The sequence below is a fragment of the Vidua macroura genome, chromosome Z (assembly GCF_024509145.1).
Source record: "Vidua macroura isolate BioBank_ID:100142 chromosome Z, ASM2450914v1, whole genome shotgun sequence".
Classification (NCBI taxonomy): domain Eukaryota; kingdom Metazoa; phylum Chordata; class Aves; order Passeriformes; family Viduidae; genus Vidua; species Vidua macroura.
This window is the reverse complement of record NC_071611.1, coordinates 25,476,846-25,502,989: the sequence shown is the minus strand read 5'-3', so window position 1 is coordinate 25,502,989 and position 26,144 is coordinate 25,476,846. Positions and strand designations below refer to the sequence as shown.

Here is a 26,144-nt window from a genome sequence, read left to right as displayed (position 1 = left end):
TTACACAGGATTTTATTTGCAAGCCTTCCATTAATGGATGCAAAAGAATTAAGTGAGCAAAGTCTACATGGCTGGTACTTGCATTCAGCTTTTTCTACCAAGTTTACCTGTGTTTATTGACACAACCTACCTACTCTATTCTGTCTTGATCTTTTTGGTGTGACATGGAGAGAAACACTTGCATCCAAACACTAGAACATTATTTCACAAGGATCTTGTTATCTTTCCAATTTTCTCCCACAAATGTAGAGAATCAGGTATTTGTTTTCCAGCAGTCCACAATGAACACTTCTATGCTGACCCATAGTTTGGTTGCTTTATAAACCAAAACAACATGGCTACAGTTGGGTCTTATCCCTAGTCAGCATTTTGTAGCACTCTGGGCCCTCAGGACCTGCATCTCAGTAGTTGGCTTTTCTACATCTGTATTTCTTCAAAGCAACTTTGCCATAAAAACAAGCTGCGTAACAAAGAATGTGTATCCTCATGCATAGCAATGAAAAATATCTGAAATGGATATGCTGCAATACTTTTCACTGTAATCTTAGCCTGACCAACTCTTCTATTACAACAGGAGGGTTAAATTTTCATTCTTCCCTCTCAAAAAAAGGACTCTGTAGAAAGAAAGGGAGCTTTGAACTCCTTGTACAGCATGGTAATGCCAGAAGCACACAAACCAAGAACTGGGGTTCTTTGAGCCTTGATCACTCATGCAGAGCTGAAGAGACATTTCATGCTTGCTCTGGTCCCTATTTCTCACATGTATGTGCAATGGAAATCTACTATGAAATATCTATTTGCGTTTTTACACATCATGTCACTTAACTGGTAGCAATTCATAATGACACATGCCCACATTTGGCATTCCCCAAATATATGTGACTTTCACCAGTCTTGTTCACTGAGGCAGGAGTTCAAGGCAAAACAAGCTTTCTGGCACCCTGAAAAGCCTAAGCTCTCTGGCTGCTTCCTGGCATGGGGTGTGTGGAGCAGTGTGGGATGATTATGCAATGGGCATGTGGGAACACATCATATTGCAGCCTCTACCTCCAGCATCTTCTCCTCTTTGATATTTTCAAAGCTGGGGGGAGCAAAGAGGCTTTGGGGCTGCAGCTCCCAGCATAAACTACATGCATCTTAGTCTTGCTGCCAAGACTGCAGAGTCAATGGCAGGAGCAAGGTATTTATAAATGAGCTTAGTCATAGTGGAATGACACAGAATGTTAAAAAAATTAGTCTTCAGTTGTCTTTCTTTTACTGTTTTATACTGGATTAAGTTTCAGTCTTGATGAAAATCCAGACTAAGTCTTGATTGCAAGTGAATTACTTGCAATACATAATACAGAAAGTCTTAACTCCCTAACTTAGTCAAACAGGACTCATTTTTTGAAGATGATGTCTGCATTTATTTATTTTTGATGGTTATATTAGAAAAAGATTGCAACTTGGAGTCCACAGAAGAAAGCAAAAATTTATCTGCTTGTCTTTATGAAAACTGGATGCATTTGGTTTGTTTATTTATTTAAAAGAGCCCTACCAGCAGAAGTTCCTCAACTTCTAAACACTTGCATTTGCAGGTAATTTTACCTACATTAATATTTCTTTTAAGTCCTCTGAGTCTATTCACATTACCCAAGTTATGTACATAAGAATACCAGGGAGTAAACACTTATTTGAAAGATCTGTTTCCAAAGTTTATGAAGTACATAATTTGAGAAGCCTAATTACAAATTTGAAAATACATAGAAAATAAACACCTTACATGCAATTATTTTCCACCATCAAAACTAAACAGTAATTGCTTTACCAATTAAAACAGTAGCTGCTTCCAAATAATTTCTCATTAACTGTTATAACTACAAGCATCAGAGCTAAGCAGTGGAAACTGTAAGCATTCTGGAAAAACAAATCAGATCCTGTCACTATCAAAATAAATTATTTATCACTAGTTCAGCTTCTTTTTTTTTTTTTTTTTCCCTAAATACATTGCATCTGGGAAACCTGAACAGCAGGAGAGCACCCAGGAGGTAACAGCACAGCTGCTGCTGGGGTGCCAAGTGGCTTCAGGCTGGAAAGGATTGTGCTTAATCTAACTGAGGAGAGAAGGGTCTGGTTTTGGATGCACTACAGGTGGCACTCAACACAGACTGCCTAATAAAAGCACAATGTGTCCCCAGGGCCAACACACTCAGCCTGCCATTGGGGAGGGTGGCTGCTGTCTCTCTGCCCAGTGCCATGCTGGAAGCAGCTGAGCCAGCAGACCAGCTGGTATCACAGGCAGCAGTGTGATGTGCCCCAAGGGTAGATGCATGTGAAGTGTGGAAGAAGTGCTAGAAACGGTAACAACAGTTTCAGGTGGAGGGAGACTGGGAAAAGTGGACTGAACTGCCAGTCAGCCTTGGTTGTAATGCAGTACAGTACAGCACAGCAGACAAGAAGCCTTCCCTGAGCTCTTTGGTATAGCATGGGGAAACTCAGTTGTCCTTGTCACCAAGCAGGAGAAAGGTGGGAGAAATCTTCCTCTTGAAATGCTCTCCCAAAACAAAGAGGAAACCTCTGAAACCAGGATTGAAAGCATCAACTGCTGTCTACTAACTCTGAGAGCTGAGGATGCTTAATGAAAATAAAAAAGGAAAACAAATTGATTATTTGTGCAGACAGCAAGGCAAAGGGGCTGCTATCAGAAAGCAACACCCAAGAAGCTCTCCCATGATCTCCTAGCAGTTGGGGCACCCATGGAAACTCCCCAGTCCCTCTCCAGGCCCATTCTCTGCTGCACTGAGGCAAACGTCAGAATTCACTATGGATCAAGAGTCAGGCACATATAGACCACTGGCCTTTTATGAGCTTCCTTTAATGTGATTGTAATTCACCTGTCAACATCAGCCATAAAATAAGTTCTGTGTTATCCCCTTGGTTTAAATTCAGCATTTACTTACCCTTTTTTCTGCTCTCCTCCAAGCTACAGACAGATGTTCTCTCTGGCAGGCTGTGTTTGGCTCAACAGCACGCCCACCAGACCAGCACCCACCAGACCAGCACCCAACAAAAGCTGGGGTACAGCCCCTGCCCACACCCTTGCTGCCCGGGCTGGGCTCTGCCTGCTGCCGTGCTCCCACACCCTCGTGGAGAGGACTGTACCTGGCCATAGCCATCCACTTGCTCATTTACACTGTTTTTCTTTCATAGTTAGATAAATGCAGAAAATACTCCCTATTTCCAAAGCTTTAACAAAACTAAGCTGTAGCTCAGACCCTTCCTTGACACAGCTTTCTGCTCCCTCCCACTTTTGCACCATCCAAGAGTTGTCAGCATCTCTCTGTACCCTGGACCCCAGAATTTATGGGCAAACTGAAAACCCCTTTACCTGTTTCTCACTTATATAAAATATGTTTTTCCTACAATATTACAGGTAAGTCCTTCCTTAAGAACAAGCCAGATCTGCAACTGCACCATGGATATCCTAGGTAAAAGTGAACAGCAGACCAGAGAAATCCACTCTTTCAAAGTTAGGCTGGTCAAACACCCTAGGCAAAAAAGGGCATGCTTGAGGCTGGTGACCAAACATTAGGTAATCTGTGACAGCATTTCAGCCTTTTTGGGACCTGTAGCCTGTGCCACACCTCAGTATTAAATACTCCTGAAGTACAGCTTTTACTCCTTTTAATCTCAGCTAAGACCATTTCTTTGAATAAAGAAACCCCAGGCATTCCCAGCAGTCTTCCCCACCAATTTTTGCAAAAGTAGTTAGAGGCTGTTTCTAACAAATTCTGGATCCAATCCCAAATTGTCTTGTGTCAAATCACTGTCAAATTCAACACTGAAAACAAATTCAATTTTCTCCCCATTTTCCTTGGGTTTAGGTCTGGTACCATGAGGACAAGTATCAGGAAACTGCAGAGAGGCACTCTACTCTTTCCATACTTTTTTAGACCACCTCAATATAAAAATAATGGCAGATGGCAGGCCTGTCATACGTGGGATCAGTTCTCAAGAGAGTTTATAAGGGGACCTAGTTTTCCAAACAGGGTCTGGGTCCAAACTCTGAGAAAGGACAGCTGCTGGCTAAAAACATGGTGCTATTGTACAGGAAAAGAAAGCAAAAACAAGTAGCATTCTGCATCCTAACTACCCTACCTTTTCCACAGCACTAAGAGACAGGATTACTAGTATCTCACAAACTGCTGACAAGATGAAGGACAAAGGAATGGTATTTGCAGGAATTTGTCATATATAAACAAACACATAAAAACAAACACAGCCCATGTACCTGGAGGGGCAGGGGATACAAAAGCCAAGTAAACAACTCATTAGTCACACTGATTCTCACCTCCTGTCTGTTGTCATAGGATGTAAGCACTTCCACATCAAATAAATGCCACAAATTTTCTCCTTCACCCCCTTCACCCCTCCTCTCTCTCCCCCAGGATCAGAGCTCTTGACGTTAAAGCTAGAGTGCACACAGTGAAGATTATGGGAAGGACAGGAGAACCAGGACACTAAAAAACACTCCAAGCAAAAAACCTCTCAAGTCTCTGTGTTTTGAACAGAAAGCCCTTAGTGTTCCTCCTTCAGTTCTGACCCTGGTTTCACAGCATCACAGGATAATTCAAGTTGGAAGGGATCTCAGAAAGCCTTGGATTCAAACTCCTCCTCAAAGTTGGGTTACCTCTCAGGTCAGGCCAGGCTGCTTACTTTTTTTACTTCTTAGTCATTTCTAAAATGGAAGGGGGGAAAAAAGGGGGAAGAAAAAAGTGGAAAAAAAAAAGGGCGGGGGGGAGTAGAAGGAACACACCACATGGATTTTGCAGACAATTACCTTGCTGTGACTCTCCGAGATCTGTCACACTCGCCCTCTTCACAAAATAAAACTGCATTAAATGAAGAGTGATTTATGCCACTTTTAGCAACCAATGCATTGAAGAGTCACAAGACCACTAACCTTCTGAAATAATAGATAGAGTTAGGTTTCGGTTTTACACATACTTACAACAACTGGTACCTAGTTCATTTGGACTGACAGCTGACACATCAGCTTCAGGCCACAACTATTTGAAATGGCAGAGCTGCTCTATTTAATCCCCACACTGGCACTCATGCATAATGCAAAGCACAAGCAGACACCTAACAACCAGTGCTAAGTCTATCGGGTCTGGGATATTCAAAGGAATTCAAGGGTAACAGGCTCTTATTTGCCACCACAGTTCAACAGCAAATGGCAGCCTAACTCCCATGGGATCCACTGAAAAACCCACTGGCAAATCCCACGGCAGCTCTTTGTCTCTAATGATGCTCCCAGCGGTTTCCATGCAGATTCATTAGCAACAGACAGCAGATTCCCCCGGGAGCTCCAAACACCTCAGCCTCTCTCCTCACCATGAAAGGCACCATGACCAGTTTTGATTGCTTTTTTTAATGCCTACTAAGACTTTCCCAAATTGCAAGGGATTTTCCATACTGCAGTTTGTTTAAAGCTAGTAAAAGAAAAGGCATACCATGCAGTGGTACTGGCCACCAGGAATGTCAGGGCATCACCCTGTAACAACCAAGATACTGCTGCTACTCATTCAGAACAGAACACTTGCTATAGAAAAGTTATGTGTGAGCCTTGATGAATTGAGGACAATTCCCAGCAGATTCACTGGCAGTTGAGATCTCACATACCATCAACAAACCAGGCCCTTCATAAAGCTGATTTCACAGCAGGAACTGAATTTGGTAGTGGGTCTCAAAAAAAACACTGGGAAAAAATATTTTGACCCTAAAGCTACCAGGGAAAGAGGAGCCTAATCTGTTTCCCAGCTGACTGAATAAGGCAAGAAAATCGGTCTGGGAATTGTAATGCTGTTATTTACTTTTGACCAGGCCAAGCCTCTAAAAAAGAAGCCGCTGTATTTCTTAAGCAAAGAAGCACCTTCATAAGTAAGAGATTTTTCCACAAAAAGCAGATGAGGAATTATTTCAGAAGAGATCCTACATTAATTTGTCTTAGCAGCTTTTGGTGCATTTTCTGTTACAAGACAGAGAACAGAAAGAATTCAAAGTCTATGATGAATAAGGTCTGCAACATAACTCTTCTCTACATCTGTATGCTGCATTTTTGATCATAGTAAAATTACTGGGATTACCATTATTCTGCATGTTTCTACTCTGTGTAGTCGCTGGCTTAGGTAAAACAATGCAGTTCCATTTTCAGGTTTTGACTCATAAGCCTTTGGAGAAGTTCTGTCTAGACAATTTGGAACTAATTCTTGGCACAAGAAACACAAAATACATATTTATTCCACCAAAATGGCATTTATCATAAAGTTCCAACTCACACTCCAGATTTTGGAGTAATATGATGATGCAGTCATTTTTCTTTTATTAAGGCCCAGTAAACATACTATTTCTAACACTGGTGTTTACCAAAGAAAATATTTTAAAACTAACTCAAGCTCAAATACTGATAGTGTCACTTTGACATCAAATTCATAGCATGCTGATTAAATTTGATTAGATTGCTTAACATTTTAACATAGTTACATGGCTATGTTTTGAGTTGTATTGGTTTTTAAAGCACACGGGTTCTAAACTATCTTTGGCATGCTGTTTTTCTACTGCATATCAATAACAGAGACTTAAAAATAGGTCTGACTTGAAATAATAATTTGTCAGTGCATTAAATACCCACAATCTCACCTTGGGATGGCAGACTGCCTTGACAGCTGTCTGCCTCTGCTTATTATTAATTTATTTAAGTATGAATTCCCTATTAAATTGTCTTTGTGCTAAGCTTTGAAGATTTAGATGGTCAATTACAGACAAACACGTGATCCAACAGGTATTCTGCTAACAATGAACACATGTTTTATTGACCTACTTCTTTTCTAGCTCATTAAACACAGCTGCACTCTAATGATCAAGAGGAAAGAACCATAAAACCCCAAGAACTCTCTTCCTACACAGGATCATAAGGAACGTGACCAGCTGCCGCCCCAGGGCCACTGTCCCACCCTGGGCAGAAGCACACCCACACAGAGCACCTCTCCAGGGGCAGAGCAACTCTCCTGCCCACTGACAACAGTAGTAGGGAAGCACTGAAAACCCCCACAGCCTCCTCTTTCAGGTGTCTAATGCGGGTGTAAATGAAGTGGGCTGCAACCATTTCCTCCTAGCCCATCATCTGCTGAAGTCATTTGGCCAGTAGGCTGAAGTCAAAACAAACTGCCATCAGTAGGGAACGCTCCTTCTTGAATGTTTAATAGAGAAACAGAAACCCCATAAAGTTACAGACGCAAACAGCACTACCAAGGACTCAAGGGACAATGAACCAGCTCCCCTTTCTGCTGCCTGCCAGCACATCCCCACTGTCCCAGTCTGCACCCTGAAGATAAAACACTGCAGTGAGGTTTTATCTCCTTCCCTCCCAAAAAAAGAGAAACAGCTAGCATTAACCCTGAAAAAACAGTCTCTGGAACATGAGGTCATTCCCTTTGAAACACAAGGGGACATTTACACATCAAAACTTCTCCTTTGAGCTGCTACCACAGACAGATGTTAGAGTGTTGATTAATTCTGCCTCATTTTATGGACACTCTTTGGTTGCAGGTTGCTTTGTTGGGTTTTTTTCACTTTGAAATAAACAAGAAATCAAAGACCTTGGCAAAAAATCAATTTAGTCCCCAGCATTTGGCCAGTATTTCAGGTGCAACATAAAGAAGTGTGCTCTGGACTTTGGCAAACATTTTCTTGAGTAGCAGAAGGGCACAACTCTGTTACAAAAGCCAAAAGGGTGAGGTAATTTATAAAACACTCAAGTCTCCTCCTAAGCACTTTGGTTTTATAGGGTAATTTCCCAACAACAGACCAGATCCACCACTTCTTACTCATAAAAGCTGACGAGATCAAAACTCAGAGAGCAGCAGAAGAGCACTAAGTCAATATACAGAATTGCTGCAGAAGAAAAAATCAGGCAAAGCACCTGTTTCAAATCAATTACATACTAATCTTACCCTCTAATAAAAGCTGCTGTTGTTGATTAATACAGGGAAAAAGTCAAGCATGACTACATGAGTGAGCATCTGAGAGAAGCCTCTTATCTATAGTCACAGAGATACTTGTTCTCTCCCAAGGTCAAAACTGAGGGAAATATTCACGAATTTTTGATTGCATATTGAGTATTAGCACAGCCATTTTTATTCATTTTTGGCAGGAAGTATATGTGCTCATGTTTTCTTCTTGGAGTCCTTGAAAAAATCAAGAAAAAACTGGAAAAGTTGCACATTACCCATATGTTGCATTTTAAGCATAGGAATTTTCAGTGTGATTGAGTATTTTGAAATTAATGCCCTTTTTAACTGTTTGCTAAAAGCTCTGTGAACATGTAACTGCATGAAAACAGTTTGCATAAGAAGAAAAAATTGTACATCAAAACCATGAAACCCCACAATTATCAAATAAGTATGTGTGTCCATCCCACGAGTGCATAGAGAGCACTTGGATCCGCTTTCCTCACTTCTGCTCCCACTTCTCCCTTGTATGAGCAACACTGGTCTTACCCTTAAGCTCGAATTCATCTCCTTCTCCTTCTGCCTCACCTTTACTACAAGTTTTAACACACCTGCCTGTATTCCTTTTCACTTCAGCTCTAAACTGCCTGTGTTTAATGCAGGAGCCTTCCTCAGACCTTCATCCCCTCCCCAGTGACACTGTGCTTCAATGGCAAGTTGCTCTGCATAGAAGACAGCTTCCCTGCAGTTTTTCGGTCAGCAACAATTACCCTTATATTTTCAAGTTCAATTAATAAAGAGAAAAAAAACCCCATCCTTGCCAAATACCCTGTTTTCCCTGTCTCTCATTTATTCTTTATCATGGAATATATTCAATGACTTTTAAATTACATGGGTTTGATTTTTCTACAACAGATCCTAAGCAAATACAGAAATACTATACCTATTTTTTTTATAATTTATGTCCCAGTTCTAGATCAGACTTCTGAGGATCACTCACCTCAGCAGATGATTGTTGGAAGTCATCCTATTTGATTAAACTATAAACAACTTCCATAGCAGCACCAAGGCTCCTCCTCTCTACTGCCCCACTAAAAAGAAATTTTCTACAGCATCTGGCAAGGGGTAAGATACTCCATGAAATCTCCTCTACCAGTTTGGTGACAGTCAATGAAATTTACTGGAAGGCAGTTTGGTGCTGCTGTGATGAATACCAGCAGAATAATCTTCCCAGTGTCTTAATAAATATTTAACAGCAGGTGATGCTGAGGAGGTTTCATATTACTAACACTTCATTATTTTTGTACAACATGCTACAGGCCATTTCTTGGAATATGTAAAGTATTATACTAAATAATTAAAATGGGATTGTACTTTTCAAAATAAGCCAGACAGATACACTTGGTAATTCAGCTACATGGTTTTACAGGGTGTGTTTCCATACTCAGTATCTTGCAAAATTTGATCCCATAAACAGCTTCTCTCAGCTATTAGAATGAATTATTTATTTACACTAGTGCATCTATTTCAGGCTGTAACTTCATTACAAAATACATACAAAATATTTGAATGTACTAAAGCAGGGCACTGCAGCCAGGTCTCCACCCACAGAGAGCATTTCGCAAGAAAAACAAAGACCTCCCTAGGAATCTTCTTGACATCAAACAGCCAGCAAGACTGTTGTTTTGTGGCCCTTTTCCTGAGAGATCACCTCTTTCCCTGCAGACTTGCTATCCAAATTACATCTCTGTACATCACTGAGCTGGAGCACAGGATCCAGCTCACTATAAACCAGTTGTCTGGCTAAAAACCCTCTGCACATGGTTTTCTGCTTTGAAATGTTCTCCTTTCATTCTTCTATTTTCCTGAAACCTCTACCTACTGGAAAAACAAAATCTAAGTAAAGAATAAATCTGCAGATAAGGGGGATCATCCAATTTCATTGATGCAACTAATTCCACTGACTCCACAAACACTACACTGAAGTTGGTGGAACCATAAGTGTGAAAAAAATTGGAAAGATTCAGCCATCATCCTGTTGCTGTTTAATAAGTCTGCAGTCAATGAAAGCCTGAATGTGGTGTGCAGATTTACACCAACACCAGTAGTACCTCAAAAGACAGACAGGCAATCTTTTTTACTCTGTTCAAAACCTTAAAGATGTACACTATTATAAACTTCCATCCACAAATGAACGAATTCTAAAGGAGAAGAGAATAGAAAGAATAAAATCAGACAGGCATTACACAGGATAGGCATTACTTACATTAATGTACAAAATAAAACCAGAATATCATTAGCTGTCTTAATTAAAGGGTTATATTATAGTACTGCATCTACTGTGGTTATTTTAAGAAATGAGAAAAGTGTTTTGCCATGAGAAAATCATGAACAACAGAACAACAAAATCTGACTGCTACAGAGGTGAAAAGCAAGTGTTACTTGAAATATAGTAATTGCAGGTGACATATGACATATTTTTCACTTTGGTATCACACTGCCATGTGATTTAATCCCTTTTGCCGTTTGCTTTAAACAAACAGCAGTGTTATTCCCTAGAGAAAAAAAAATACTTCCTCTCTGATTCATTTCCTCCAAGCATCTCAGAGACACGGAAATCTTCCAGCAGAGCATGAAAATCAGTGTTTTGTGGTATGGAGGAGAGGAAAATTTGCTGATGTCTGTTGCAGAATCAAAATTAACAGCTTAATTGTCCTAATACATCAATGAGATTTTGAACTTGGAAGATGCTAGTGCTGATGTTGCTCGACTTCATATTCTTATATATTTCCATTTAATTTTATTCTCAGTATAACTTACACTGAGCATTGAATGGGCTCTGCGCTTACCTGTGTAGCCATCCACACTTACAGTAGTAGGGATAGGTTGAGGACAAAAAAAACAATTTAGAATTGTTCTCAATTTGGCATCTTACTCTTTATTCAATTAAAAAAGACAAAAAAATTTAAGTAGCTCAAAATATCACACCTGCTCAGGAGGTTCACTGACAAACTGAGAGCTCCATGGGTCATATCATCCTGGCCTTTTTAAAAATTTCTCTCTTTCCAAGTGAAAGAAAGTCAGAAAGAATTTGGTCACTATGGGACAGTGAAAAAAAACGGCACTATTAAAAATATTATTAGCCATACCAGAAAAAAAAAAAAGGTTGAAACATATCTTCACATGCAATTCTGCAGGTGGTATGGGGCTGGTCTGTCACTGATTCTGAATGATGCTGTTTTGAAGTGTGTGCTGTATGGGATACAGTTACATTCTAGGTCAGAAAAATCAGATGTACTGAGTTCTTTCAGCAACAACAATATAAAAATTAACTTACAATGATTACATATGCAGAACTGTGGTGACTTCTTGGGGGGTTTTGCTAATCATTATTTACCAGGTTCCAAGTGATGAAAGCAATCTTACTCAACTAAGTCCTCATCATTGGATCCCATCAGCCACCTCCAGCACTGGCAGCAGTAGCTATGCTATCTGAATAACGCCCTGAGTTACTGAAATTTGCTCCTTGCCAAAACCCTGTGTTGAGTCGGAAGCATAGACAAAGAGCCTGTACCACTTCAGATGGCTTTTTAACACTGTAGTGTAAAGCATATTTCACCTATTTTTTATCACACTTGGATCAGTTTTACATTGTATATCTCTCCTGACTGCAACAAATTCACCTTAACATAAATATGAGAAAAGAGACAGGTCTATTGTTTTCAACTTCCCTGATGCAAACATAGAGCAGATAGTTTTATGCAACATCATTAGGCCACACCTTATATTAGCTAAGGTAGCCTTAGTGGTGGTTTCACCCCAGCCAGAAAGCAAGCCCCACACAGCCCTCTCCTACCAAAAGGACTGGGGAGAGAATCAGAAGGGTAAAAGCTGGAGAGCTCATGGGCTGAGAAAGACAGTTTAATAGGGAAAGCAAAGGCTGTTCACACAAGCAAAACAAACCAAGGAATTAATTCAGTGCTTCCCATGAGCAGGCAGGTGTTCAGCCATCTCCAGGAGAGCCGAGCCCCATCATGCCTGGTTTATGTGGTTACTTGGGAAGACAAATGACATTACCACAAATGTCCCCTCCTTTCCTGCTTCTTTCCCTCGTTTTATACACTGAGCTTGGTGCCACATGGTCTGGAGTATCCCTTTGGTCAGTTGGGGTCACCTGTCCTGGCTCTGGCTCCTCCCAACCTGCCAAGCACCTCCAGTCCCCTCCCCAGTGTGGCAGTACCAAAAGCAGAAAAGGCCTTAGCTTTGTGCAAGCACTGCTCAGCAATAACAAAAACACTTCTGTATTATCAACCCTGAGTTCATAACAAATCCAAAACACAGCCCCATAGTAGCCACTGTGAGGAAAATTAACTCTATTTCAGCCCAAACCAGCACAGACAAAAATGCATTGTTCTAAACGCCATCTAAATTAACAATGGGAAACCAAAGTAAATGAATCTGATATACGGTTTTAAGAACAGGTTCAACAGAGTAATCATTATTATCATAATCTGCCTTAGGGAACATGAAGGAAATTTCATATAAACTATACAGAATCATAGGATACGACACATTGTTTCTGGAATCTTTGCTTTTTCTGTTGCAAATTAAATATTCTACATCTCTAGAAACCACTTACTTTGATGAAAGCCACTATAAATAAATTATTTTTCCAAAATCAAACTGTCTCATTTGCTTATACTCATATATGTACAAATTTCTGTCCTTTAAAAAACATGTAAATTACATTAGTCAAATAGAGTCTTTTTATGCTCCTTGGGTGTGCATTTGGCTGTTTATGAAAATCACAGGTTTTTCTATGTTCCCCATAAAGATTTAAACTATGTTTTTCACTTAGTCACATATATAGGTCCTTCATACTAAATGTCTGAGTTAAAACCATCCCACATTCAAGTTTCAGCAGCTTTCCAGACCTATCACTTTTAATTCTACTTCTGTAGTACAATGTCTGAATGAATGAAGTTAAGGTAGCAGCAGCAAACAATGCAGTTCCCTTCAAAGCTTCAAAGAATTAAAATTGCCCTGATTCCTGAAATCAAAGAGGTGAATCCATAGGTAAATCCTCAGGCATCACTTTGGCTAGTTAACCTGATATGTCAATTAAATGCAAGACTAATTATTCAATTCTCAGTCTAGTCTGACACAAAACTTATACTTCCCCTCCTTCCTAATTAGCCAAAGTACTTGCTTCTTTCATGCAGATAATTTCATAACCATTACTGTAAAGCATTAACACATTTTTCTTTCAATCATATTTTCCTCCTGTTGACTGACACACCTTTTCTAGTGAGGTGACTTATGCCAGTTTCAGTTCAGTGGGAACTTGCCTGAAGGTCTTTACTGAAGTTCCCTCCCATACACATAGAACAATGATATATAATCATGATGTTAGCTATGTGAAGAGACCTATGTCTTACCTTAGGAAATATGAATGTAAAATTATGCACTACAGTAATATAGCCATTTCCATTTCTGTATATTTATGAAGCTTAATTGAATAGTACTTAACATATGGTAGAATGCAGTGTGATTAACACCTTGGAAATGAATTTAGATGGTGCTTCTCTTTAAATAATTTAAGTGGGTTTTTTTGACAGAGCAGACCTCTTACAAAATGCCTAATATTTCTGTGAAAGTTAATCAAACCCAAGAAATTTATTTTGTGTGAACACAAAATTTTAATCATATATTAGGTTCTGGGCATGTATGTATGCGGTGCATGGCTATAAGCAGTAAACCATGCAGTAAACCAAGTATTTGTTTCTTAGTTCTATGTTGACAAATTAATTAAGAAAGTTTTTTTAAAGATGATTATGAGACTTTAGACACAAAGCTAGCTGTAAAATACATGGAAATGCAAGAAAATGCCATGAAACAGTCATCCACATGAAAATACTGAAGATTTCAGCTAACTTTTAAGTTCTTTCCCTCATTGCACTTAAGTTGATTTTCCTTCAAAGTGATTGGAACTGACTATATCCTGCAGAGGTGTCAGAAAGCAGAGGCACAAGGTTGGAAATTTTCTGAAACTCTGCTAAACTCTCTGGGGAAGAAAACATGACCAAAAATACTCAAGAACAGGAAAATCAGTTTCTTAGTATGAAATGTTTGCATTGTTCAATTTGATTGACATTGCTTAGGAACAAGTGATTCGTATCATTACCATGTGCATAGTACCTTGTGGAAATTCAGCACTCTTCTCATAACCCAGACCTTCCCTGTACAGTGGTCCTGATGCAAGATAGAAGCAAGTCTGAATCATGCAGACTCATGCACTGCATGATCAGAGCATAAAATTCTTGTCAACTTCTCAATTACAAATGCAGCTATGGAATGTGATGTCACATCTCTCTGGGGGGAGGCTTCCAGCCCTGCCTGCTCCAGCAATGCAGTGGTAGGCTTCACAGCATCATCTGAACTATAAGAATACTGCAAGGATTTGCTTCACTCCTTTGCATAAGGTGCCTCGTAGCATCACCCAGGCATTGCACATTTTGCCAACACAGCTTGGTCAGAGAGACTTACACTGGCCTCTTGGGCGGGCTCTGTAGCCAGAGCTTGTCCCCAGGAGTGCTAGAACTGCCTTGGCACCCTGTTACCAGGGCAAGAGAAGGATGTCTACACTGTATTCATTGACAACAGCTGAACACAAAGCTGGTCCATTGTGTCTTGAGACACAGACGCTCCACCAGCTTATCTTAGAATCAGTGCAATTTAACTGGTACAAGCCAGTTTAATTAAAAAAGATGTTCTTATGTGGGCTCAACAGAAAGTATCCTGGTTAGTTTTTATCTGTATGTTTGCCATGCAGGCTAAGCCACTTTTGAGAGGTTTAAACCCACATATGTGTTCCTTTTCAAATTTGTACTAACTAAAGTGACAACTGCAGCCAAACCAGAACAAGTTTCACAGGCTACTTATTTAGGCATTTTTAGAAATATTAATCTCTTTTACTAATCAGCTTGGTTTGCTGATTGTGGTGATGTGACTAGCCTGCCCTGCCTTTGATTATAACATGCTGTTTTGGCAGTCCACATATCAAAGACTAGTAAGGCTGTACTAGATGCCTGTTTAATACATTACAAAGGAGTACTAAGGAGCAAGTTCCTTAATCACAAATGTAAGACAATTAACCATTGTACCTGTGTATGTTTTCAATTCCTAATTCTGCTGCCCACTGTCTTTGCTGTGACCTGACCTGCGTGAAGCTGGTGTGAGAACAGATGCTATTCTGCACTGTCAACTGCAGAAAAATGGGAGCTCAGGCACTGCTGAAGCGTTGACATTCCACTTCTCCTGAATTTCACAACTGTGGAGAAAACCCCACCAAATAATTTAATCTATTACACCAAAAGTGCACCTTGGCCCCCAAGAATTTTAGCTGTTGTGTTTTTACATCCTGGTCTACGCACACTAATGAAATAAGTTAGATCAAAACTAATATTGTGCAAAATGAGAAATAAATCTAGTTTAGAGTTTCTCATAAGTTTTTAAGACCTTCAAGGAACTTTCAGTGCATGCAGTGCTCAGATAGGCAGCCTCTTCTACCCATTTTGGTAGCCACCATAAGTAACTGCCATGCAGCCTACATATCTTTGGGAGTACTGGTAAAATGAAAGAATCAAGAAAGGTAATGCAGTAAGAGTTACTGAAGCAACTTACTATATTATTAGATTATATTGTTCCTTAGAAGTGATACAATTCTCTGTCCACAGACCGTTCAAGATATTTTCATTCCTCAGTGAAGCAAGAAAAGGGCGTTTGAACATGGATTATCATTCTAAGACAGGAAATCAAAAGTTATTCTAACCAGAAATCCTCAAGTACTGCACATATGTTCTCAAACAATCAAAAAAATGCACTCGAAGAAGAGTGATTTCTGCTCACAAAAAATAGGTCAAAAAGCTTTGGGAAAAGACTGAGAGAAAAACACATTCTGAATATTATTATGCAGACACAAAACGGAGTTTTGTGGGTGTTTTCAGTAATTTTCTGTATTTCTGTAATTTTCTGTATTTCTGTTTGGCTGATTTCCTCACGTATCAACAAAAATCTTGCAAAGAAACATCTTTGTTTCCACTACTGTCAAGTTGTCTTTGTTCCCAGGACTATTCAGCCAGAGAGAGGGCAAACTGCCTGTACTACTTCTTAATTAAATAAACTATTAATTACCATTATTAAATGAATCCTTGTTGCTTTTGCAGGAATAAGACATCTGCTGGTAAGGACCAGTGGATTTCCACAGTGCACTCGTTAATGCTGGCTGACAAGAAGTGTCCATTTTGAGGTCCACCTGATTTTCATTAGTCCCTGCTACATCAGAATTTGAGATGTTCATCCGATACACACAATCCTCATAAACAAGAGAAGAATTTGATCTGTTGATTCTTCTTAGAGACACACACACTACAGCTTCATTGAAGTAGAATGCATTTTCACCATGTAAGCTGTCCAATTGATTATGTCCCATTATCTGCAGAACAGGAAAAAAAACAGCAAAAAACAAAACAGAGAATTTTATTTTCACCTTTGTTAAGTAACAGAACCAGAGAATCATAGAGTATGTCACGTTGGAAAGGACTCAAAAGAATAATGGAGTCCAACTCCCTGCTTCTCACTATGTAAAATTGAAGTGTATGACTGTAAGCATCATTCTGAAGAATCCTTATACCAGGATGCAGAAAATTAACTGCCAGACAGAATGGGGATTTATAGCAAATAGTCATCTAATCTGCCAGAGGTTAACCTCAAAACACATTAAATTTGATGTGCATTCAGGAATAAACAGCAATAACTTAGCAGATCTGGTCTTAGCTCACCTTGAAAGATCTAATAACTGCAAAGTAACAGATAAAAAAGGACCACTATCCGGGATGCATAGAGCTCTGCTGACTTCTTCTAGAGGGTTAATATTTTGCCTCATGGCTCAACAAAATACCACTTCCCATATGTAAATCTGTATACTCTGCAATCCAAAAATAACACTGTACCTCACACAGACAGGCAATCACAGAGAACAGGGCTGCAACAGCAAAACTGGGGATGGCAAACAGCTTTAGCAAGCAAGCTGTGGCTCCCAAGGGCAGAAAATGCAACTCCTGCAGACTCTTTGTCTGCAGGAGTTTATTAAGGCAAATCTCTCTCTCAAAAAAAAAAAAAAAAAAAAAAAAAAAAAAAAAAAAAAAAAAAAAAAAAAAAAAAAAAAAAAAAAGTGGGAGTTTTAGAATGAGTTTTTGCATTGTTTGATCACACAGAACTATCTAGGCTGTGTGTAATACAAAAATATTGGGAGGGTAATACCAGCTGATTGACAATCACTTAACCTGTTCCACTGCTGCACAGAGTATGGTAGTGGAAACACAGAAGAAAAACAATCTTAAGGTCTGGATGGATTCAAAGCCATGTAGTCTACTTGAAAAAAAAAATACAAGTAGACTTACAAATGAAATATTCGATTACAAAAACTATTAATCTCTGACACTCAGCATTGAATTATTTTGCCTCTCTGTGCAATCCAGATATCCCTGTATCAGACTATTATCCTTCAACTTCCCCTTCTCAAAAGATTTCAGAATTCGCATCCCTTAAAGCTGATGGGAAACTTCAGTTCTGGTTTTATCATCCACTTCTTAAGCACTGCCAAACAAGTCAAAACTGCAGCACATGCTATGCTAGTAGAAAGTGTCTTCGTTGTTTGGGCTAGCAAGTATATATGGGTAAGTCATGTTGACACTGTGATCACAAAAGCCGGATGAAAAGGGGGAGGTCAGAGGCCAATCCTTTAACCCCTCAGGCAGACACAATCTTAGATGCCAAATGGTCATGGGTGAGTTGCCAGCTGAAAAACTATGGAGGTGATGGCTTGAAGAAAGGCCCTACAGATTTTCTTGTGAACATGAGAACCTGAGGGGAAAAAGAAGCTGTTTGGGTCAGTGAGCTTTCCATATGTGGAAAAGCCAGACAAAATGTTTTGATTTTCAGGTGCTTTAGAGAACAGTTATGGAAATCAACCACAAATCACGTATTAGAGATGAGAACCCACCTGGCAGGTGAGCACCCAGACAGCTGAGTCCAGAGGCAGACTGCATCCTTCACTCTCAACAAAAACTTAATCATTTTTATTATTAAACACTTAAGCAGCTTCAGGGCTACTTTAAACTGCACCCCCAAATAATAATCATCTCCAAGGATTTATTCTGTCAGGGATGGAGCCACACACCAACCTCTTCCCCTAGGGGGCTGCTTGTTTCAGGGAACAGGAGACCAGGGCCTGATATGTGGAGTTCACAAGAGCCTGATGTTTGTCTGGAGGTGCACCTTTTCCTCCCTGGAGCTAGTGGTCCAGGAAGAAGAATAGCTACCAAAAACTTCATTAAGTGCTTTATATTATATATTATTTATATTATATAAGCATTACAATAATTAAATTTTTTCAAGATGCAGTGACACAATGTATCTTACAAACACAGTAGCAAAGCAGAATAAAACACAGATTCTCATAATTTCTGTCTTCTCAATTTAATAAACATCTGCCTAAGTTTGGGTTTTGTAGGCTATCTAGCTTAAAATGGTTGAGGTTGGAAAGGACCTTAGAATGGTTGAGGTTGGAAAGGACCTCTAGAAGACATCTGGTCTAACCCCCCTGCTGAAGCAGGGCCACATAGAGACAGTTGCCAAGGACTATGTCCAGGTGGCTTTTGAGTATCTCCAATGCTAGAGACACCACAACTTCCCTGGGCAACCTATGCCAAGGCTCCATCACCCTCACAAGAAAAAATAGTTTTCTAATGTTCAAAACAAATCTTTGGTGTTTTTGTTTGTACCCATTATCTCTGGTTCTGTCACTGGGTGCCACTGAAAAGAACCTGGCTCCATCTCCTTTAGAGATGGAGCCAGGTATATCTAAATACCATTTAGGTATTTTTATACATTAAAAGGAACCCCTGTTAATAAGAACCATTTCTTCTCCAGGTTGAACAGTCTCAGCTTTCCTTACTGGAGAGATGTCCCTGCCTCTCAAACAGGCACTTTACCAGACATCCATCTTCCTGTCTCTACCTCCTCTCCACCACACAGCTCTATGCCTTTCTTGTACTGGGGGAGCCAGACTCCAGGTGTGTCCAGAGCAGAGAGGAAGGATCCCCTCATTTGACCTACCAGCAATACTTTACCCAGTGCAGCCCTGGAGACTGTGTGCCATCTCTGCAGAAGGGCACGTTGTTTGCTCTTGTTCTACATCAGGACTCCCAGGTCCTTTTCACAGAATCATAGAATCATAAAGGTTGGAAAAAATCTCCAAGATCATTAAGTCCAACATTTGACCCAACACACCACCATCACATCAACTAAATCATACCACTAACTACCATGTCCAGTCACTTCTTGAACACTTCCACGGACAGTGATTCCACCACCTCCGTAGGCAGCCTTGTTTCAATGCCTGACCACCCTTTAGCAAAGAAATTCTTCCCTATGTCCAAACCAAACCTTCATGTCACAGCTCAAGGCCATTTCCTCTCGTCCTTTTACTAGTTGCCTGGTAAAAGAGGCTGACTCCCATCTTGCCACAACCTCCTTTCAGGCAGCTTTAGAGAGTCAAGCTGATTTCCAGTAGGTGATCCCCAGCATCCACCCCATGCATGGGGTTGTTCCTTCCCAGGGGCAGGACTTTGCACCTTCCCTACTTAAACTTCATGACATTCAAAGAAAATGCTTAGATATGCCTGAATCTCAGCTTCCCACATGCTCACTCATTACGTTATGAACAAGCAAAACTCAGACATCCTGGCTTATTCATCAAGGCAGGTCTCTAGGAATCCAATCAGAGGTATAATTACAATGGGTTGTAACAAACCTCATAGTCCCCTGTGTGTGAAAACAGGCTGTTTTGCTGACCATGCTTCCTGTGCCACATGAGTTTCTTCTGCATTTTCACCCTGTCTCTTTCTCTCTCCACCATTTTCTGGCCTTCCTGGAGCCTCTCCAGACTCTGCTGGTACTCCTGCAGCTGCAGCGCCAGTCTCAGTCGGCTCTGCTCCAGCAGCGCTTCCTTGGCCTTGCACTCCCGTTCCCTCTGCTCTAGCCGGCTTGCCCTTGCCTCCTGCTCCCGCTGCTGCTGGTCACATTCATACAGCCACCGCTGCTGCTCTTGCTGAAACTGCTGCTTCATTCTGTGTACGTTGGCCAGTTCCACCCTTTGTTTTTCCAGATTCTGATATTTCTCTTGTTCCAAAACAAGGTTCAGCTGAGAACCATGGCTCCAATTGGTCTTTTCAATCTCTTGCAGTAGTAACCTATGGAGTTCTTTGTGGCTGTCCTGGATAGCCAGTGCTGCCTAGACACCACAACAAAATCAGTCACAAATGTTTAAATATCAGCATTCATCCATTTCTGTATTTTTACATAGAATCATTATATAAAAATGCTTGAACTTTTTTGGGAGGTTATTCCTCAAACAAATAGATAAAATTCTGTGATAATACCTTTACATAGAGGTATTTCTAAAATAAAACTCAACTCTTTTGAGCACTTTACAAAGCTTCTGGTTTACACTTAGTATTATTATACATGTTTATGTTACAACTGTGCATATGCACTTCAATTACAGCTGGGGTCCTGTTCTGTCAGAGGATGTAAAGACACACAGGAAAAACGATATTTCATGGTTGAAATGGTCCCATAAGGCATTGGGAATGTTATACTCACCCAAGTATTCCTAACACAGCTGTGACTTCTACACATAAAACTGTATTGTTTCTAAGAGAGTTCACTCTGTCTTTAAGGCTCTCCTTGCTAACCTGCAACACTGCAGTCCAACTAACACCAGTCCTACAGGCACCTGCCAACACAGCCTTGTCACCAGGACCGTACTACACACACATGACCGTGGTCTCAGTGCAAGCATAAACCTGCAGTATAGGAATGGTTTCACATTTGATGTTCCTATTTTACAGCCCAGAGTTCTATATTCCATCCTTCACAAGGATGTTGTGACATTGTTTGCATTAAAGGTTGTGACAACCTCCAATAATGCAAAAACAAATGGTTGGGATTAAGAAGAAAGAAAAGCAAGAAAACCCCAGATCTGCTGAAGCACTTATTGCACTATGTTCAAGAGCTGACATGGGAATCTATTTCAGCAGACATTCCCAAAGAACTCACATAGCCCCACGTGGCAGTGGGTGTGCTGTCCACCCCAGAAAGTTTTTAATGCAATGTGCCATCTGCACTTTCTTTCCCTCTTCCTCCAGCATTGGGTCAGTTCCAGCGACTTGTAAACAGGACAAGATCCTCTGCTTGTTTCTCAGCACCTGAGTGCCCATTCATGCTCTGAGTAATTGAGACATGATCCTAAACCTTACTTTACTGTCCCTATTTGTTTTTCAATTACTCAAAAATGTTTGCCTGAGTTACAGGATTTTTATTTTGCTTTTGTATTGTTTCAATACACTTAACTTCTAAGCCCAAGGTATCCAGGATTATTATGAAATATGCTAAGGTCAAGAGAGTCTAAAAATTATGTATACTCAAATGAAACTTTTAAAAATAGAATTATAAAAGTGCAGCTAAATAAGAAGAAATAAGTCAAGACATTCAAGCTTAGCATAAAAGAAGCAAATACTTCATACTAAGTCCCTACAGTAAGTGTAGTAAGTAAGTAAAGTAAGTAAGGCCCAAAGTAAGTAAGATTTAAGCATCTAAAATGGGCTGAATTTGCTACCTGAGCTACCTGGCAAAGTTACTGCTTACTACTAGCCAGGAGAACAATCTAATCAAAATACGAAATTTTTTCAATTTTTTGAACTATCATTTCAGAAATCTGATGCAGAATGACATCAGTTCAAGTGGAGCCATCATTTTACTTTCCTGTTAGGTTTTTGGACTGTACAGACATCCTCTTTGGGAGGAGGGACTGATCTCCATGCAGGTTAATATTATTCAGTTCTTAAAAGAAACCTACCACTGATGTAGAATAAAACTATATTCTGTGACAACTTATGCAACAGTCAGAAGAGATCAGGACCAATTAACATAATGTCAAAAAGTAGGACAACATGAAAACAACTCTTTAAAAGTAAATTATTAGGACAAATTAATTACTCTTTGAAGTTAATAGTGGAGTAGTCACCTGCATGCTGTATAAGAGACGGGTTAAATTCTGGATTGCTTGTACAATCTAGAAAATAAAAGAGAAGGATTTTCAAAGGTTTGACCACTGCTAACTAAATAGCTACTACATTCTGTCTGAAGTTTAAATTAACTCACCTCTGTCCCCGTAGATCCTGAAAAATTCATACTTCCTCCCTAAAATAAACACATGTAGCTTTAAAAGGTTGTTTTAAATTTTAAAGTTGAATCATCAATGTAATTTTTTTTAAAACTAGTGTGGACATGTGGCTAGGAAATGTGTACTGAGTCAACCCTTTATGTGGGTATATTAAGACAGAAGCAACAATCTGTAAAGACTAAGAGTACATGAATAATGGAGTTTCCATGGAAATTACTAGAGATTCTGAACACAACTATACAAATAAAACTATTTCATCTACAATTTTAATCTCTTGTGAGTAATGCTACACAGAAAAGACATTTCAATTCATTATTTGTTTACTTGACAGTTTTGAAATACCGTAACCAGACTTCTGTATATACAGCACAGTGGGTTTAGATTACTTACAGTAGGACAAAACAGCATAAGACTCTTCAAAAACAGAGATAATAATGAACTACGAAACTAGCAAGAAGTCATGTTATTGGATCCCAAAAATGCCTTAGGTGCCCTGTGAGATACTGTGCCCAGTACGCTCTACAAAAGGCACCAGCATGGTCACTACTTTCCTCTGCAGCAAGGCACAGCCACTTCACACTTTCCATCCTGCTCCTTTTTCCTAAGTAGCTCTCTAAATTTATGGGGTGAAGCTACCCACAATCCCTTCAGCATGAAGAAAGCTCCTCTGAGAAAGATAAGATGAAATGGTGGGGACTGTTTCAAATACAATCCCTTCTAAGACTGTGCTGAAAAGACTTCCTGTATGTCTGTATGTTGTTTCTTTTTTTTTTTTTTTTTTTTTTTTTTTTTTCAAATAAGCTGAGGAGAGTTTGGGAATATTTGTTTTCTCTCTGATTCTCTTAAGTTCTCTACTGAGTCTCATTTTCCACCACAGGGAGCAAAGCATCTGCTACATTTAGATGCAATAACTGAAAATGAAAATGAGAAAGACCAGCCCCCTGAACACAACCCAACACAGACACCTATGGGGCAAAGGGAGTACCAGCTGCATCATTTCCTCCACTGTTCTTTCTCTCAATATATCTCGTCAGTATTTCCTTCCACTCCCCCTCCACATCTTCACCTCCTCCTCCTCACTGTATCCACAAGCCATAGAAAAATTCAGCTCTGCTGTGAAAGCAGAGGATTTTGCACAGATGTCTTTGTGCAGCACAAGAATGGACTCAAGATAGCTCTGCTTTTCCATAGCTGGATGGTGAGCAGTGGGTAAGGAGGCAGTACAGGGCCAAGAGGGAGAGAAAGAAGGTAATGCTGGAAGGGTGAAAAAGAGTGTACAAAGGAGAGCCAGCACACTGAACAAGAGCATCATTTCTTTAAGGTTTTTAAGCCCTTTTTAATTTGAAAACAGGTGTGCACAGGGGAAAGGTTTATCTGGCATTGGCTTGACCAAGGAGCTTGACCAAGTGGCCAGTCCCAGTGCCCATGGTCCCCTCACTGCAGCACCACTTGAGCACTAGGACATAAGGCTGAGGCAGGTTTAGCTGAGCTGGCACATGCTCTGCAAGTCCAGCTAGGAGTGAAGAAGTAATTTCAGGCGTTTAACTGTGCTGAAGGCCACCGTCACCTCTCTGCCACTGTTCTTGATCACCTTGGTTCAGAGAGATGAGGATGGTCAGATTCCAGGGCAGGCTGCACTGTGCTTTGAACAATGCCTGTGGAGATACACTTAAAAGGCAGGAGCAGGGGAGACAAGATGGGGATCACTTTTCACAGCTGCCCACTGGGGACCCCTCATTTTGCAGGGACAATGTTCTTCCTTCCAAAGCTCTTTTAACCTCCAAGCTAGGAACGCTTGCCCCCTATCCAGCTCCTGTTTTCCCAAGCTAGTTGGGCTGAGTCCAGAGCTGTCACTCCACAACCATGGGACTGCACACCCACCTCCCTGGAAAGCCCTTGCCTTGCCTGTTTTCTTTGCTCATTCTGCCACCTCCTGGTAAGTCTGTTTCTGACATGGTATCCGAAGACATGACATATACCTTGCCCATACAATAGGACATAAATAACAGGATAACGACTGTTATGAATAGGCATAGCTTCAGAGTTAGAGGAGGTTGCTGAAGGCCTTCTCCTGTCAAATCCAGTAAACCTCCAATAGTAGAGACCCCCACAACCTCTTTGGACAAACATTGCTCCTTGATCATCCTTGCACTGATTTTTTTTTTTCCTTATATACACTCAGAATTTCCCTTGCTGCAACTTGTAACCTTGGACACTCATCCTTTTGCTGTGCACCTCTGAAAAAAGCCCAGCTCCACCTTCTCTATAACCTCAATGGCAAAGTTTTCATGTAGAGCTACTGCAATTTTTAGTGGCTTATATCAGAGCCCCTCTACCTTCTCTAGGTTCTATTCCTCTTCACCTGCTCCCTCACTGGGACTTCAGTTTTCAAACTATTTTTTCCACTCACATTCTTCCTCCTCCTCCCTTCTATCAGCAGTCTGATAAGATGATCTAGTGCTAAGCATAAGGTGAGGTTATAAAGAGATTAGTGTATTAGCAAGAGCATTCTCAATATAGAAAACAAACAAACGCAAGGTTTCAGGCTCACAAGGCCTCTTTCAGACCTGATTCAAAGACAGTACAGTACCTGATTCAAAAACAGACAGTTTTCTTTCCATTTCAAAGTCTGTATCTTACATTCTTGTCTCTCCCCTTTATTCCTTTTGTGATTCTTATTCTCCACCTAAGAACTACACTGTAACAGTTCACTTTATTTTCACACAGTAATTCATGTTGCTTACTCCAACACTCTGCTGCTACATAAAATTTGTCATTCCTAGTCTTGTCCAGAACTGATTTTTGATTCTGCTTTTCTCCCCAGATTTGCTTATCAGCTATAGGACTTTGCAAAATGGGCACTTTCTCTTCTATTCTCTAATTACCCCATTTTGTTTTGATTCAAATGCTGAAGCAAGCTGGTGTAAAAACATCCATCCTATCTTATGTGCTTGTTCTCAGGATGAAGTTCTTCCAATGCACAAATGTTCCTTGCATTAGCTGCAGGAGACCTTCATCATCCTGTGAACAGGAACAGCCCATACAAGTGGTTTGAAAACACTGCCTGTTATTTAAGCCTTGCAGAAAAATCATTCTGTGCTTGGATTGTTCATGATTGCTTTTAAGAATTTTATTATTAATTGCTGTGACCACTATTAGACTGAATTACCTTGATCTGATTGAAAATCCCCATAAAAATTTGAATAGCATGTACATGCAGAGGGCCCAAACTGCTGTGTGCAATGCAGAAAGAAAAACTGGTTACAATACCTTATCCTCAAGATCGGCACCTGCCATTTCCTTTTCAACACTGAGATCAATTTCTGGTGATTCTTCAATTTCTTTTCTTTCTGCATCTGACAAATAAAGCCCCAAGAAAATGAATAAGAAAGGTATCAAAGCATATATTAGCTAGAAAAACAAAGAGCATGCTTTTTTACAGCTACTCTGGATGGTAAGAAAGTGATTTTTATAGTTTGTAGCCACATAGTGGATCCTAGGCTGGGGAAAAACAAATTTGCAAGCCATGATAGCACATATGGCTCAACGCAGTTTTTCTACCTTACAAATTAGCACTATTTCATTTATAAAAGACTGGAGTTACATTTTTAGTGTAACCATAACACTAAAAATGCTCTGTAGGAATGTTTTTTATACAACTTTATTCACAATTTTGAAGATGTTTGTGAGAAGTTAATGCTACCCCTTGCAGCTGAAATTATTGGAATATCAATCCCAGTTTTCAAGCCTCCTGACAAAAAGACAAATGGCCTATATTGCAATATAGACTTTGTGCAGAGCCGAACAACAATGACAAGAAAGTGTATTTTCAACAAAGTTATGTA

At 40.0% G+C, this 26,144-nt stretch overlaps 1 protein-coding gene across 1 annotated transcript in view; it reads right to left on the bottom strand.

Moving 5' to 3' along the window:
• Positions 1-26,144, bottom strand: part of ARHGEF28 (Rho guanine nucleotide exchange factor 28) — a 110,915-nt gene that overhangs the window by 1,482 nt on the left and 83,289 nt on the right. The window contains exons 24-28 of the mRNA XM_054003863.1: positions 25,570-25,655; positions 22,278-22,316; positions 22,141-22,188; positions 19,867-20,346; positions 16,185-16,485 (exon numbers count right to left, since the gene is read on the bottom strand). Of these exons, the coding sequence (XP_053859838.1) occupies positions 16,185-16,485; positions 19,867-20,346; positions 22,141-22,188; positions 22,278-22,316; positions 25,570-25,655 (954 nt within the window). The remainder of the gene's footprint in view (positions 1-16,184; positions 16,486-19,866; positions 20,347-22,140; positions 22,189-22,277; positions 22,317-25,569; positions 25,656-26,144) is intronic.